General features: G+C 33.6%; 2 protein-coding genes across 2 annotated transcripts in view; one reads left to right on the top strand and one right to left on the bottom strand.

Moving 5' to 3' along the window:
• Positions 1-562: 562 nt before the first annotated feature.
• On the bottom strand, positions 563-16310 carry LOC141399234 (pyrimidine-specific ribonucleoside hydrolase RihA-like). The gene is made up of 6 exons (XM_073977606.1): positions 16221-16310; positions 4930-5208; positions 4699-4869; positions 4507-4633; positions 1150-1292; positions 563-1089 (listed from the first exon to the last, which is right to left on the bottom strand). Exons 2-6 carry the CDS (start codon positions 5179-5181, stop codon positions 733-735), a joined length of 1050 nt encoding a protein of 349 aa, XP_073833707.1. The 5' UTR covers positions 5182-5208; positions 16221-16310; the 3' UTR covers positions 563-732.
• Positions 16095-16521, top strand: part of LOC141399233 (nucleoside hydrolase) — a 28521-nt gene continuing 28094 nt past the window's right edge. The window contains exon 1 of the mRNA XM_073977603.1: positions 16095-16191. The gene's annotated coding sequence lies outside the window, so the exon portion shown is untranslated. The remainder of the gene's footprint in view (positions 16192-16521) is intronic.

The following is a 16521-nucleotide window of genomic DNA, read 5'->3' as shown; positions in this document are numbered from 1 at the left end:
GTTATCAATTTCGCGCCGCTAGATCAGTAGTTTCGACCGCCGTGGGTCGGTCGCGATAGTTGTCCGCTGTATGGTATGAAATTGTACTAACAAGTACAATATTCCACATTTACCATCCCTGATTGGAAAAAGTAGCAACATATGTATGTTGCGATACAAAAGTGTTATTTCTTTATAAACATTTAAATCTGAAACATGTTGTACTTATATCTTTAAGATACAACGCAACATACATTTTGTTGCAGATACTTTCTGGGATTTATTTAATGTTGCAGATAATTAAAGTGTGCCAACAAAATAAAGAAACATTGTTTCGATTTTAATTGTGTTGCCATTTACAGCACAGTGGCATGAGTGGATTTAAAAAATGGATTTTTCATGTGTTTAGCTTTCTTTAGCTTCAGTATAAAGACTAAAGGCCAAGTACCACCAAATTCAAATGCTACCTAATTCATTTGAATTAGGTAGTACTTGGCCTTTAATCTTTTACATGAAACTGAGCGTGAAAAAAGCGGCGTATTTCATTCTGTTCACACCTTAAGATATTTAAACCTCCACTACGTTTCTTTTCAAAATAAAGTTGTGTTACAAATCATTTTTATTGCTGTTTAAAAGCATAAACTCTAAATTGTAATTAAACTTATTTATTTTTGTTTTCATATAAAAAAGCATTTCGATATATTTTATTGCATCGTCCCTTACACATGTCTAATAGCCTCTGTGTGCAACGCTTCACACTTTCATAACTTCGATAATTTCATTGTCTGTATACAGACCACCGGTCCATGAAATGATATCTTTATAATGTTGTTTGTGGATTTCTAAAATTACACAAGTATTCTCCTTATTACGACGCAAATGATCCAAAACCATTTGACCACGGGTATGAGTACCAGTCAATTCGACTGTGGCATGATACAGACGGCTACGTGTGATGGCCAATTGGGGAAAACAATAGGCTGCCACCAACACCGCATCGCATACAATCCAGCGAACAAAACCTTTGGTAACTAATATGGCTTCTTCCACCGCATTCATTAAACGAATGGCCTTGGAATCGACTTTACCCAAGACATTCAAACGCCATTCCTGTGAAAGGTAAAGGAAGGGTTTAATAATAAGAAATGTTTTTTTTATTCTAAATGTTACCATTTCTAAATTCATATCACCATCGATACAGGTTTCCCAAGGCAATAGGGATATTGGTTTATCCACTGATTCCAAAACTATGTGAGCTGCCTCCGGATCCATCATAAAATTAAATTCAGCACTTTTTGTTATGTTGCCTTTGCCTTAAACGAATGGTAAAAAATAAATATATGGGGGTAGTTAGTATTGAAGATTATGATAATAGTTATGTGTGCTATCGACACCCTAGTCAAAGAGGTACTCCTCTTTTGTCACATACAACCAAATGAGTATCGAACGTAAACACTACGCTGACAAATTAAAGCACGTCTTTCCTAATAAAATACTTATTCCACAAGTTCCACGGTGAACGAAGACATCTTTAAGAGGATATTGCCACAACTCGCCAGACTTCACCATTATGCCACCTGGTCTGATAAATGACGTTTCCTGACAATCCGTCATGTCAAGCTGTTCAAGGACGTTGATAAGTCTTCCCTTGTAAGACTTCCATCGTAGATGCCGATTTCCCTTGCGTCGCCAGTACAGAAAGTTGTATACTTATTATACTTATACTTATACTTATACTTATACTTATACTTATACTTATACTTATACTTATACTTATACTTATACTTATACTTATACTTATACTTATACTTATACTTATACTTATACTTATACTTATACTTATACTTATACTTATACTTATACTTATACTTATACTTATACTTATACTTATACTTATACTTATACTTATACTTATACTTATACTTATACTTATACTTATACTTATACTTATACTTATACTTATACTTATACTTATACTTATACTTATACTTATACTTATACTTATACTTATACTTATACTTATACTTATACTTATACTTATACTTATACTTATACTTATACTTATACTTATACTTATACTTATACTTATACTTATACTTATACTTATACTTATACTTATACTTATACTTATACTTATACTTATACTTATACTTATACTTATACTTATACTTATACTTATACTTATACTTATACTTATACTTATACTTATACTTATACTTATACTTATACTTATACTTATACTTATACTTATACTTATACTTATACTTATACTTATACTTATACTTATACTTATACTTATACTTATACTTATACTTATACTTATACTTATACTTATACTTATACTTATACTTATACTTATACTTATACTTATACTTATACTTATACTTATACTTATACTTATACTTATACTTATACTTATACTTATACTTATACTTATACTTATACTTATACTTATACTTATACTTATACTTATACTTATACTTATACTTATACTTATACTTATACTTATACTTATACTTATACTTATACTTATACTTATACTTATACTTATACTTATACTTATACTTATACTTATACTTATACTTATACTTATACTTATACTTATACTTATACTTATACTTATACTTATACTTATACTTATACTTATACTTATACTTATACTTATACTTATACTTATACTTATACTTATACTTATACTTATACTTATACTTATACTTATACTTATACTTATACTTATACTTATACTTATACTTATACTTATACTTATACTTATACTTATACTTATACTTATACTTATACTTATACTTATACTTATACTTATACTTATACTTATACTTATACTTATACTTATACTTATACTTATACTTATACTTATACTTATACTTATACTTATACTTATACTTATACTTATACTTATACTTATACTTATACTTATACTTATACTTATACTTATACTTATACTTATACTTATACTTATACTTATACTTATACTTATACTTATACTTATACTTATACTTATACTTATACTTATACTTATACTTATACTTATACTTATACTTATACTTATACTTATACTTATACTTATACTTATACTTATACTTATACTTATACTTATACTTATACTTATACTTATACTTATACTTATACTTATACTTATACTTATACTTATACTTATACTTATACTTATACTTATACTTATACTTATACTTATACTTATACTTATACTTATACTTATACTTATACTTATACTTATACTTATACTTATACTTATACTTATACTTATACTTATACTTATACTTATACTTATACTTATACTTATACTTATACTTATACTTATACTTATACTTATACTTATACTTATACTTATACTTATACTTATACTTATACTTATACTTATACTTATACTTATACTTATACTTATACTTATACTTATACTTATACTTATACTTATACTTATACTTATACTTATACTTATACTTATACTTATACTTATACTTATACTTATACTTATACTTATACTTATACTTATACTTATACTTATACCCTTACCCAGTATATGCCTTGCATGTGGACCGCACGATCGTTTTTTAATCCGGGCTCTTCCACAAAAAGTCAAACATTTCGGCTCAAGTACAGATTTTGACCAGTTACGTACCACTCACGGTTCTTATTGCAACAGTATATTTTTTTTCTTGTCATAGGCTGGTGTATATCCCTGATAACTTTTTATACCCTCATCCTTTAGGCTAAAGAGGGTAAATATACCTTGATAAGACCAAAATAGTGCCTTGTTACGGCGGTGAGTAAGATAACCCTCTAAGGAAGAAGCGATTTGGTTTAAATGTTATATATCGTATTATTTCTGTCATACTCGGATTATGTCCAATATTCACTACATAGGACCACTCTTTCGGGTTCTTCCCAAACAAAGTTTGGAAAGAGTGCAGTTTAAGGATATTATGTATGCGACCCTAGTTACGACGGTACATATTTTTTTGGAAGCAAGCCCATACTTCATGAGAAATTAACCCAAAAACTAAAAAACACAGAAGTATTGTGTTTACTTCGTTTCTTTAAGTCCGAGGCTCGGGATATGTCTCTGTGGATACATCTGACTGATACTTTCTGACTTGTTTCTGAGGCCTTACCAAAAATTGTGTCAATGTTTTGTTATAGCCCCCATAATGGTATTTGCAGGTTTCACGTATTTTAAAGGTTGACATTTGGGGTTCTATAGGGGCTCAAAATATCACAATCAAAATTATTGGTCCACATTTATTCAAAATGTCCATAATCGCCAATTAAAAGGACCCAAAAGTTTAAAAAAGCCAAATATTTGTTGGCATGTTTATACTTCCACAAAATCTCTTCAAAAATAAAGGAAAAAATGATTTCGGTGTGTAGCCGTTATTCGATCAGTCCACAGATGACTCATATGAAAACTGTGACTTCAAGGGCAATTTCTAGGCTGAGGATATATCTCTGTTGGCTGAGCTGACTGATACTTGTTTACTTGTTTTAACTTACCTCTATAATTGCCACCCATTATCCAAATATTGCCAACTTTATCCAAAAAGTCTGAACCGTACATGTTAATGCACATGGCGAAATTGGTTAGGGGGCCTACCAGCAAAAAATCCACCATTTTAGGATGCTGAAAAATCGAACATATTCTCTTAATAAATAATCTAAATTCCACATATCAAACTCGTCACTTACCTGACACACAAAAGAATACATCATATTGACAGCATGCTCCTTGTGGGCTTTTGCATTTGTTACTTCCGGTAAATCGGGTATATCACCAAAACCATCTTGACCATGAAACAGACGTTCTCGGGTCCATGTACGTGGTAAAATTGGATTTGTACAGCCTTTGTAGACTGGAATCTAAATAAAATCAATTTTTATATTATCCATTTAAAATTATATTCTCACGTTGTCACTTACATCCAATCGATCAACACTTTCCAACACCCTTAGGGCATTTTTGGCACAATTATCTACGGTGGTATTTCCCTGCACACATGTAATACCCAATATTTTGTAAGGTCTACGACTTGAAATGCCTTCAACCTGTTGCCCGGCTACGGAAAGTTTGTGAAATAGCCTTTCACCTTTGATCAGCATTAGCAGACCCCAGGCATCATCGTTGCCAATGTCACAATCATAGACCACATAGCCACCAGTTGTTGCTGACATGGTTATTTAGATGGAGTACTTAGGGTTCTGAAATGAAAATGGGGATTATTAGTTTGAAGAATTTGAAAATAGGTTCTGTTAAAACACCTAAGTATTTCACTAGCGCATCAAATATGAGCTAATTCCGCCATGGATGGGGGTGGTGGGGTGGATTCACACTTATCTATGAACTGTATGTCCAATTACATCATCGGTAATGCCATCCACGCCTCCCTGTTTGTAATTTGGATTTCTCTTAGATAATTTATCGGAAAAAAGAGACACTATTGTAGCCTATACACTAGATCGTTGCAGGGATGCTCATGGCGGTAATACAAAGCAGGTACTCGTACTGCATTGACAACACTTTGTTAATATCTTAAAATCTTCTTTTCCTTACAAACATAGCCCACTGGTATTAAGAGGAGACACCCTGTTGCAGTCCTCAGGGCGGCATTCCGGCAGGTTTAAATATTCTTCGACTTCTTAGTGCTTACATTTGCACAACATATATGAGGCAATAAGCGCCAAAACGGCCTAACCCACATGCCCAAAAAAAAAATTAAACTATTGCTTTATAAAAGACTAGCAAATGCCCGCTACTTCGTATGCGGAAAGGAAACGAAATATATATAAACAATATTTAATACCGGAATGGTGAATACTGCAGATTCTGTTGTACTAAGACCTATTTTTATTACCAATATTTTTTTCGATTGTAGTCAGATGGTCTGTTCCAGTACTGCAAGAATCTACTAATTTCTACTATTTTTTCCGATAACATAAGGGAAAAAATGCTATCGTAGTAAAAAATAGTAGCTTCTTGCAGGTTCTGGAACAGAGCATGTATTTACAAAAAAAAAAAAAAAATCTGCCGTATCGCATCCCTACACAACTACCATATTTTTTATTTCGAATTTCCAAAGCTACGTATCATATTGCAAATTTCAGATTTGACTCCTGGTTTTAACCCTTCACTAACACAGCATTCCCTTCCAGTACGAATTTCCAAACACTAAACTTTATCTCACCCTTTCGCCCAGAACCCGAATAGGTCCGTTAAATTTTCGGCATTCAAAATGGTCATAAAAATCCACGTTTTCGTATATCCCCGTATAACGGTACCTCTCGACTTAGTGTATTTTAAAAGAAGAACAATCTATATAGTCCAATTTTCTTTAAATTTGGACCTTGAATACTCAGAGGATATAAAAGTTTAATTTAAAAAATCTCCACTTCAATCCACGTTTATTAGAAGTGATATTTTGAAGATTTAGAGTATTTTTAAGATCTTCTGCACATTTTCCAACCGAAATTCGGAATTTGTGGCATGAAAAGTTAGAAAACTTCTTTACAAAAAATTGTAGTTAATGTGCACGGGTAAGTCAACCGTATATAACGGAAAATTTTTTGGAGGCATTTCAATTTAGGATTTTTTAATATCAGGGGGTAAATACCTTCTAGTTAACAAAATTGTCGCATTGGACCACGTTTTCAAATTTACATACCAAAGCGTCAGAACAAAAAACATTTTTTGAAAAGATACTTCACGTTTGACTACTTAATCTCAGTACATTATTTAGAATCTCCTTGGGGTTAACATCAAATCAATGGAACAATATTCAGTACAATTTTTCAAACTCAGAACTTTGTCTCAAATTTTGGATTGACCTTCATAACAAATATTTTTCCATTTCGTATTTTTTGTACAAATAGCGTATTTCCAAATTATATAATCCCTGCTTTGTTCCTACACCCAACACCAAATTTAGTACCTTAACTATTTAAAATGGTTTTGGTACCAACATGTTACCCAACTTTTCGTACACATAGGTAAACGTCCTTCCTACCTCTACTCTAAACACCAATTGCTACCCTAATACCGAATTTCAAAATTCCAGTTCTACCCTTTACAAAATCACAAATTGTACAAAATTCTATACCATATTGCAACTACCAAAAGGTACCAAATGTTGTACCATTTAGCACTTTTCGTACACGATTTTCCAAAATGTACTTTCATATCTCAGCTATATCCGTTCACCTAAACCCAAATTATAGCCAATGTAGTTTCATTTAGCACTTTTCCATAAGTACGAATTTCCAAAACTACGTCAATCCTACACTCCAACAATAATCTGTTCACGCAAATACAAATTTTAGCAAATTTCGTACCATTTAGTACTACTTCGTGCACATTAGTATGATTTTCCAAAGCTACCTCTATTTCTCAATTCTATATTCCAACAGTAATCTTAATTCCAAATTTCAGGATTCCAGCTCTTCAAATCCAAATCATACTAAACTCACTACCATTTAGGACTTTTCGACCTTTGGTACATCTTTCTTACTCTTCATCAGTGACCCCCATTCCAAATTTCAGGATTCCGGCCCTATTCGTTAACCCATACCCAAATTGTATTATATTTAGTACCATTTAGTATTTTTCGTATACTTTTAATTCGAATTTCCAAAAAACCTTCATTCCAAAGGTGATTTCAGGATTCCAGCTCTATTCGTTCACCCAAACCTAAATTGTACTAAATTTAGTACCATTTAGTACTTTTCGTGCACTTATAGTTCAAATTTCTAAAAACCTTTCTTTGTTACTCTCCATCAGTGACCCTCATTACAAATTTCAGGATTCCAGCTCAATCCGTTCACCCAAATCCAAATTGTTCTAAATTTAGTACCATTTAGAACTTTTCGTGCACTTATAGTTCGAATTTCCAAAAACCTTTCTTTGTTACTCTCCACCAGTGACCCTAATTTCAAATTTCAGGATTCTAGCTCCATCCGTTCACCCAAATCAAAATTGTACTAAATTTAGTACCATTTAGTACCCTTGTAATTCGAATTTCCAAAAACCTTTCTTTTTTACTCTCCATCAGTGACCTTCATTCCAAATTTCAGGATTCCAGCTCTGTTCGTTCACCCAAACCCAAATTGTACTAAATTTAGTACCATTTATTACTTTTCGTAACTTATAGTTCGAATTCCAAAAACCTTTTATTTTTACTCTTCATCAGTGATTCTCATTCCAAATTTCAAGGATTCCAGCTCTATCCGTTCACCCAAATCCAAATTGTACTAAATTTAGTACTTTTCGTGCACTTATAGTTCGAATTTCTAAAAACCTTTCTTTGTTACTCTCCATCAGTGACCCTCATTACAAATTTCAGGATTCAAGCTCAATCCGTTCACCCAAATCAAAATTGTACTAAATTTAGTACCATTTAGAACCTTTCGTGCAGTTTTAGTTCGAAATTCCAAAAACCTTTCTTTGTTACTCTTCACCAATGACCCTAATTTCAAATTTCAGGATTCCAGCTCTATCCGTTCACCCAAATCCAAATTGTACTAAATTTAGTACCATTTAGTACTGTTCGTACCCTTATAATTCGAATTTACAAAAACCTTTCATTGTTAATCTTCATCAGTGATCCTCATTCCAAATGTCTGTATTCCAGCTCAATCCCACCCAAATCAAAATTGTACTAAATTTAGTACCATTTAGTACTTTTCGTACCCTTGTAGTTCGAATTTCCATAAACCTTTCATTGTTACTCTTCATCAGTGACCCTAATTCCAAATATTTGTATTCCAGCTCTATCCGTTCATCCAAATCCAAATTGTACTGTATTTAGTACCATTTAGTACTTTTCGTATACTTTTAATTCGAATTTCCAAAAACCTTCCTTTTTTACTCTCCATCAGTGACCTTAATTCCAAATTTCATGATTCCAGCTCTATTCGTTCACCCAAACCCAAATTGTACTAAATTTAGTACCATTTATTACTTTTCGTACACTTATAGTTCGAGTTCCAAAAACCTTTCATTTTTACTCTTCATCAGTAATCCGCATTCCAAATTTCAGGATTCCATCCCTATCCGTTCACCCAAATCCAAATTGTACTAAATTTAGTACCTTTTAGTACTTTTCGTTCACTTATAGTTCGAATTTCTTAATACCTTTCTTTTTTACTCTCCATCAGTGACCCTCTTTCCAAATTTCAGGATTCCAGCCCTATCCGTTCACCCAAATCAAAATTGTACTAAATTTAGTACCATTTTGTACTTTTCGTACCCTTGTAGTTCGAATTTCCAAAAACCCTTTGGTACATCTTTCTAACTCTCCATCAGTGACCCTCATTCCAAATTTCAGAATTCTAGCTCTTACCGTTTGCATAATACAAAGGGTACCATATTTAGTACCTTTTAGTACTTTTCGTACACTTCTAGGTCGAATTTCCAAAAACCCAGCCTTATCTCACCCCTACACACCAACAGCAACCTACACCCAAAATTTCAACTTTCTAGCTTCAGCGGTTTCGTCTGGGCGTTGATGAATCAGTCAGTCAGTCAGTCACTCACCTCACTACTCTTTTATATATATAAATGTACAAGGTTTCTTTAAAGCACCCCAAGTGCTGTCTGCCAGCGACTTGAGAACCTTGTTCCATATTTTGTTCTTTTCGCAAATATGTAGCTGTGCACAAGCCACAAGGATGACTTTAACATGCTGTTCATCGCTATACCCAATATTTTGGAATGGTTAGCGGATGGAATCAGTGATGAAGAGTGTGACAGTGGATTTAGCTGCGGGTATTTCCATATTCCTAAGATGGAAGAACTGCACTATGTCAGCTAAGTAGATTGAGTACACTTGTCAAATACTCAACTCCGATTTCGTCCAATTGCTTAAGAATTACCATTGAGATTCCGTGTGGGTCCAACGGTTTGGATGTTTTTTGCACTTCTGCAACATCACTAATTATAGTGGCACCCCCTACTTTGTGTAATATCACTCTCTGAGTGCTGTATAAACTCTGGTTAAATCGATTCTTTAATTTGTAATCCTTCCTTTCCTGGATCTATTTACTTCTTCCGCTTATGCTCGTTTATCAGCCTGTTGGCTTCAAGAATAAGTTCCCTAAATTTGTGTTCGTACGACAAAGTTAATCACGCTCATTTTTTACTCCCGTTACCTTTGCTGGGAAATTTTGCTCTAATTGAGGGTATTCGAACATCAGGTATGTAGCGTGGGGATGCAATTGTGACGATGTCCCGAAAAATTATCTTATTTATCCGACGATCTGAAGGAATGTGAAGCCCTTTAAAGCTGTGATTGGTAAAATCTCTGAAGCTTTGGGCGTCAGTTTGCCCATAGTTTAGAAAAGTACGGCGGTCAGAGGTTATGAAGCCGTGTGGTTTGTTTGCAGAGACGATGATCGGAAGATGGTCTGAGCCAAGGAAAACAACGGGTTACCATGACACGTCATTTATCTGAACGGGTGACATCATTTTGGATTCTGAAACTACAATGTTCATAGATGAGAAAAACCAAAAAGAGCGCTTTTGAAATAAATCGCAATTCAAGTTGATATTTTTAGGGGTTTTTTAGGTTATCACGATTTTGCTTGGAAACTGCAAGTCCTATTGAAATGGGGCTAAAGAAAATGTTGTAGCTATGAAAATTCTCTACATGATTGACCTTAATGATAATTTCATAGGTTTTACCGTTATTGAGATATAGAAGTTCAAATTGGGACAATACAATACAACATAGTATGACTGCAATTTTCCGACTCAAAGTTATATATCTCGAAAATGGAACAACCTGGGAAAAATTACGAAAGCCAATCATGGAGGGAATTTGCACAGCTAAAAGATTCTCTCTAGTCCTTACTGTCCTTACTTACCGTTTTCAAGCAAATCGTGAAAACCTAGCAAAAAGGCTAAAAATGTGACCTGAACTTCCATATCTCAAAAATGGTAAGACCTAGGAACAAATCATAACGATCAATCCTCTAGAGAATTTTCACAGCTACAACATTTTCTTTAGCCTCATTTCGATGGGACTTGCGGTTTCCAAGCAAAATCGCGAAAACCTAAAAATGTGAATTTTGACCGCGATTTTTTAAAAATCCCTCCAGCGATTTTTTCTTGTTTTTGCATTTTTCTCACCTATGAACATTGCAGTTTTAAAATCCGCAAAAACTTCCCAGGTGTAAGCGGTTTCACTTTTACACACTTTTTTAAGGTAGCGATACAGTCAATGCATTGTCCCAATTTGAACTTCTATATCTCAATAACGGTAAAACCTATGAAATTATCATAAAAGTCAATCATGTAGAGAATTTTCATAGCTACAACATTTTCTTTAGTCCCATTTCGATAGGACTTGCGGTTTCCAAGCAATATCGTGAAAACCAGAAAACCCCTTAAAATGTCAACTTGATTCGAGATTAATTTAAAAAGTGATCCGACGATTTTTTTTGCTTTTTGATTTTTCTCATCTATGAACATTGTAGTTTCAGAATCCACAAAAACTTCCCAGGTGTAAGCACCTTCCATTTAAAGTTGCTTCAAGAGCACCGTGTAACTTTGAACGCTAATCTTATGTACTACCCAAATTAGTTGGTGCCGGTAAGCTTTTTTTCGATCTTTTGTGTCATTATATCGGAAAGTATGTATTTGCTCCGAAAAAATTGCACCTTCGTAACAGGAACTGCAAGAAAAAATATCAAAATATATCAAATGCAAAAAATATAAAAATAATCCGAGACTAGATTTTTCGTAATTTTGTGTGAGAGGTATCTTCGAATTTAAACTAAGTTTGGACAAAATATCGCGATATCCAAAATTTGAACTAAATCGGTTGATCCTTTTTCTTATGTCATTTTCATACCAGCATTTGAATCATGTTGTTCGCTCTCATAATTACGTACACGAATTAACCCGTTCATACGACATGATACACAAATCATAGCAACATGATTCATATTTTCATACTTTTTATTTGATGATTTTAAAGAAAGTTTCAGTCAAAAGACGAGTAGAATTAATTGATGTGAACTGAAGCAATATTTGTCTTTCTTTCGGATATCTATTTAATACTAAGTTATATTACTTTCATTCATGTTTTCTATTTTTCTCATAATTTTGGTGTTTTCAGTACATTTTTTTAAGTTTTATATTTTAAACATTAACGAGAGAGAGACCTGCGAAAATACCCATCAAAATAAATTGGATGTTGTTCTTTCTCGGGATGTTTTGATGCAATTCAAACGGAGTCGTGAAAAATGCATTCCATTCCTCACATTTTAACCGCATTTGGATGCAATCTAAAGAATCACATTCACATGTCACATTTTAACAACATCCAGATGCAGTTCAACGGAGTCGTGAAAAAGGCACTCCAATTCCTCACAATTTAACAGCATCCGGATGCAGCCCAAATGGAGTCGTGAAAAAGGCCTCCGTTCGCTACATTTTTAGCAGTTCCCTACAGATCCCTACAAGTACATAAATCAGTTTGTACATCTCTACAGGAAGCGGCATAAGATTTCCAAAAAAATAACATTTCCAAAATTTTGTTATAAAATAAAGTTATAAAATGAAGCAAAAACAGTTCAGCTTGGATTTAATGGAGAGCGGAGAAAACACACATGGTTGCGATTGAATTCCATGGAGAATTTTCATAATTTGTGTTAATGTAATAAAGTTCTTTATATTTTTGTTTTACACAAATAATAAATGCATTTTATTTGTTCTGGGATACTTTGCAATGGCTTGCACACATTCCGCAGAATGCCTATATCAAAACACGTGCTTTGGACTGCATCCCATTCTACCCCAAAGGTTAAAATGCAATGCCAAAGGGTCAGTTAAAATGCAGTGACAAAGGCTCTATTAAAATGCAGTGGAATGGAGTGCATCTTTCAGTAGTCACGCTCTTGTAAAAATCATGAGTGAAGATGCATAGTTTGATGCACTTCCAGATCACTTGTACATATGATTTAACTTTCTCTTTGGAGGCAAACTTTTTGCTGGGTAACTTTTTGGTATAAAGACTTTCTGGCAGGCATTTGTTTTTTGTTTCTAAATTTGTACGCGAATTTGAAACGATGGACAAGAAATGCAACTGCAATATAAGGGAAGACAAAATTTGCTATGATTTGAATGTATACTAGTCGTTAAACCGTTTAGTTTTCATTTATGTTTTGCATGTTTTTCTAAAAATGTTTGGGTTTTTAATAAATGTTTAATTTTTTATTTTTCCTGTCATAATTAATTTATTTGGATAAATTATCTTAATGCAAATTAATACCCTAGACAGACAGACGGCAGCGTTAATTTGCATTAACTGCCTTAATTCAAATTAATTCGTGCATTATCCACATTCTTAATGCACAAAATCAAACTGAATCTAATACCCTAGACAGACGGCAGAGTTAATTTGCATTAAAAATGTCCTAATTTGAATTAATTTTTCACCCTGAACGACGATAGTTTCTGCATTTATTAGTGTTGGGCAATCTCGTTCATTAAGCGGATCGATCTTTTTCATTCCGTTCACCAAAAAGATCCGGATCTTTCACTTCGTTCGTTGGCTCTTTTTCGTTCAACAATACATTTGACTGTGTTATTTTCTTTTGAAGTCGTTCGTTCTCCGCTGCATATGACTCCGTCGTTCTTTTCACCGAATCGTTCTTTTGAAAATGTTCGTTCACGAATGACACATTGTGTGCTAATGGGGGTGGTTTTGTTTTTGGATTTGATATGAAAGAACCAGATGAACGAATGATGCAAAAGAAAGATATGACCGAGATGTGTTGTTACTGAGCGAGAGTAGCTCTCTGAATCATTGTTTGTTTTGTGTGGAAATTTGTGCTGCTTGACTGCAAAACCAATGCATTCGTTTTTTTTGCTTGCTTGTGTGCTTGTGTGTATGCAAAGCTAATGGTGGTGGTTTTGTAAGCAGCAATGACTCGGTCATCGGGGATCTAAATGAACGATATAAAAGAATGAGCTGGATACGGATCCGTTCGTTCTTTTCACGGAATCGTTCCTTTGAACCGGTTCGTTCATGAACGACACAACTCTAGCATTTATGAAACAGCTGTTTGCGTTGTTTGTTTGTACCCAGCAGACCATTTCATAAAGCTTTACAAAAGTTCGCCAAAATATGCGATACAAATACACTTTCTACCATTGACCTTTTCACCACGATGTAGCAAAAATAAATTTAATTTATTCGCGATATTTTTGAGTCTTTTTAATATTATTTTTGACATTTTTTGTGAAAATAAAAATTATAAAAAGAGTTTTGTTAGAAGGCGTGAAAAACGATTAGCTGTTATTCTACTCGCGAAAGACCACTAATTATTGTGAAGAAACGCGAAAATTGCTGATTTGCTTTCCCTTTTTATTTTCTTAAACATGGAAGTTTGACAAAAGACGATTGATTTTCAACAGCATTGCCATATTGAAATTGCTAAATTCAGTTTAAATTTCCTTTGATTTTGTGCATTAAGAATGTGGATAATGTACGAATTAATTTGAATTAAGGCAGTTAATGCAAATTAACGCTGCCGTCTGTCTAGGGTATTACCAGAATAAATATTTTAAATATTTTTAGTTATTGCCATTTTAAACATTGATTGCATATCCAACTGACCATGGCACAATTACGCAGGTAGTGGCATCGTACAATTTTGAATATGTTATGTCAAAACTTTCTTTATGTTTTTGGGAAAATTACAATTACATTTATAAAGGGATTTGACTTTTCATATTCGATCAGCTGGTGTGATACCACTACCTGGTAGTTCTGCCATGCAACTGACTCAATTCACACTCAGTGAGAGAATTTAGGTGAGAGGATTTCTTTGTCTATACTTTTATTCACTGTTGGGTAAATGCTCGGCCTCATACACAAAAGTGAGTCTCTCGCAATTTGCCCTCCATTGCTTTTATTAGTCTATGCTATTTCAACTTGCTTGCAGGCTTGTTCTTTCTGGTAACGCTGTACCTTTCTTTCTACGTTATAAAGATACCTCCTGACTTGGTGATTTGCCAGGGATGAAAAATTCAGTACAATAGTCCTTTTTTCACTAGCATTTCACTACAAAAAGTACGGAAGTACCCCCGCGAGCAATTCAGTACCATTTCACATACTCTAGTCCCACATGTTGACAAATTTTACACTTTGCTTCCAAGATTGACATTTTTAAAAATCTGGATGTATGTATGTACCTTCATATTGGGAATTTACCGAATATGAACCTACATTGCTCATTTTTTCTTCGTGGATCCGAATCCAACCCCTGATATGCACCCAGTACCGACATATATTGCGTCGCACCGAAGTTTGAGTGTGGTGGATGCTGATGTGCAAACTCAGCGAAAATAAATTGGTCCTGGATTTTACTCAGTCCCGGCACGGACCAACAGAATTCGGAGTAGGCATTCGGGGATAAGCTGCCCCCAACACAGAAAGACTATAGAAATACAAACATGTGCACACTGAGGTGGCAGACGCTGGCCGGATGTTGTTTGTTAACGGGTCAATCCGGTACGAAAGAACCCGCTGCCGTTGGATTACTAATATGCACGTCGACCAGACTGGAAGGCTTGTTGGTCTAAAATCGTTAGCATTTTGTGACTATGTTTTCAAGCTTTGGGTACGAAGAACATTTACATGGCTTTAACTCACTGATACTTATATGCTGTTTATATTAGAGCTTTTTGCAGGGTTAACCTTCTTTATAAGGATTTGTTTGAAATATAAGCAATGGAATTGACATTTAAAACCCAGTCGGTTTGTTAAATCCGGTTATATATAAACGGGGTATTAGTTAAGGGATAGGCATCTACTATAGAAGTGAACTTTAAGTATATTTCTAAGTAAATTCAATTTATATTTTATCACTCTCTGTATGCAACACCCTTTTGCTTTGACAGACGTCACATTTCAACGTCACTTCTCCTACTTATGGTTGCCTCTCAACGACAATAACAAATGAAAACTTGAAGATACTTTTTCCACATTGTAAACATTCACACATTTGCGTGTTGAATAATGACTCTATTTTTTGCACTCTTATTAAATTAAATTTTATTTTCTGATAACTTCTACTATCAGTGTTTTATTAGATACAGACATTAGAGGTTTATGTTAACTTGTTATCAATTTCGAAACGTGTTTTAAATATTTACACTTATCTGAATAAATTACTATGGAGGTATGTAAATTGTGTTGCGGAATGAATACCTTCAAAACAGTTTCAACAATTCAATGTTTGGTATTCGCCAAGTAAATAAAACTATCTCTATACCCGGAGACTGACTAGGCGACACTAACTCTTGTTGTGCCGGTCGGCTGTTCAGTATATGCATGGTAACTTTGTCGGTGTGTGTTATTTCGATTATTTGCATTTTTGCCCTTTTTGTTGGAATTTTTACACAGAGAAAGAGCATAAATTTTGTGTCTATCTCTTTGGTGTTTCAATTTTACTATGTGCTGTTTTTTAACCCTAATGCTAACATTTATTAAAAATAGGGATAGGTCAGAA

This window comes from Musca autumnalis, unplaced genomic scaffold (assembly GCF_047663935.1).
Source record: "Musca autumnalis isolate F117 unplaced genomic scaffold, ASM4766393v1 scaffold_3, whole genome shotgun sequence".
NCBI lineage: Eukaryota > Metazoa > Arthropoda > Insecta > Diptera > Muscidae > Musca > Musca autumnalis.
Note: the sequence above shows the minus strand (reverse complement) of the source record. Positions and strands in the feature narration are given on the sequence as shown.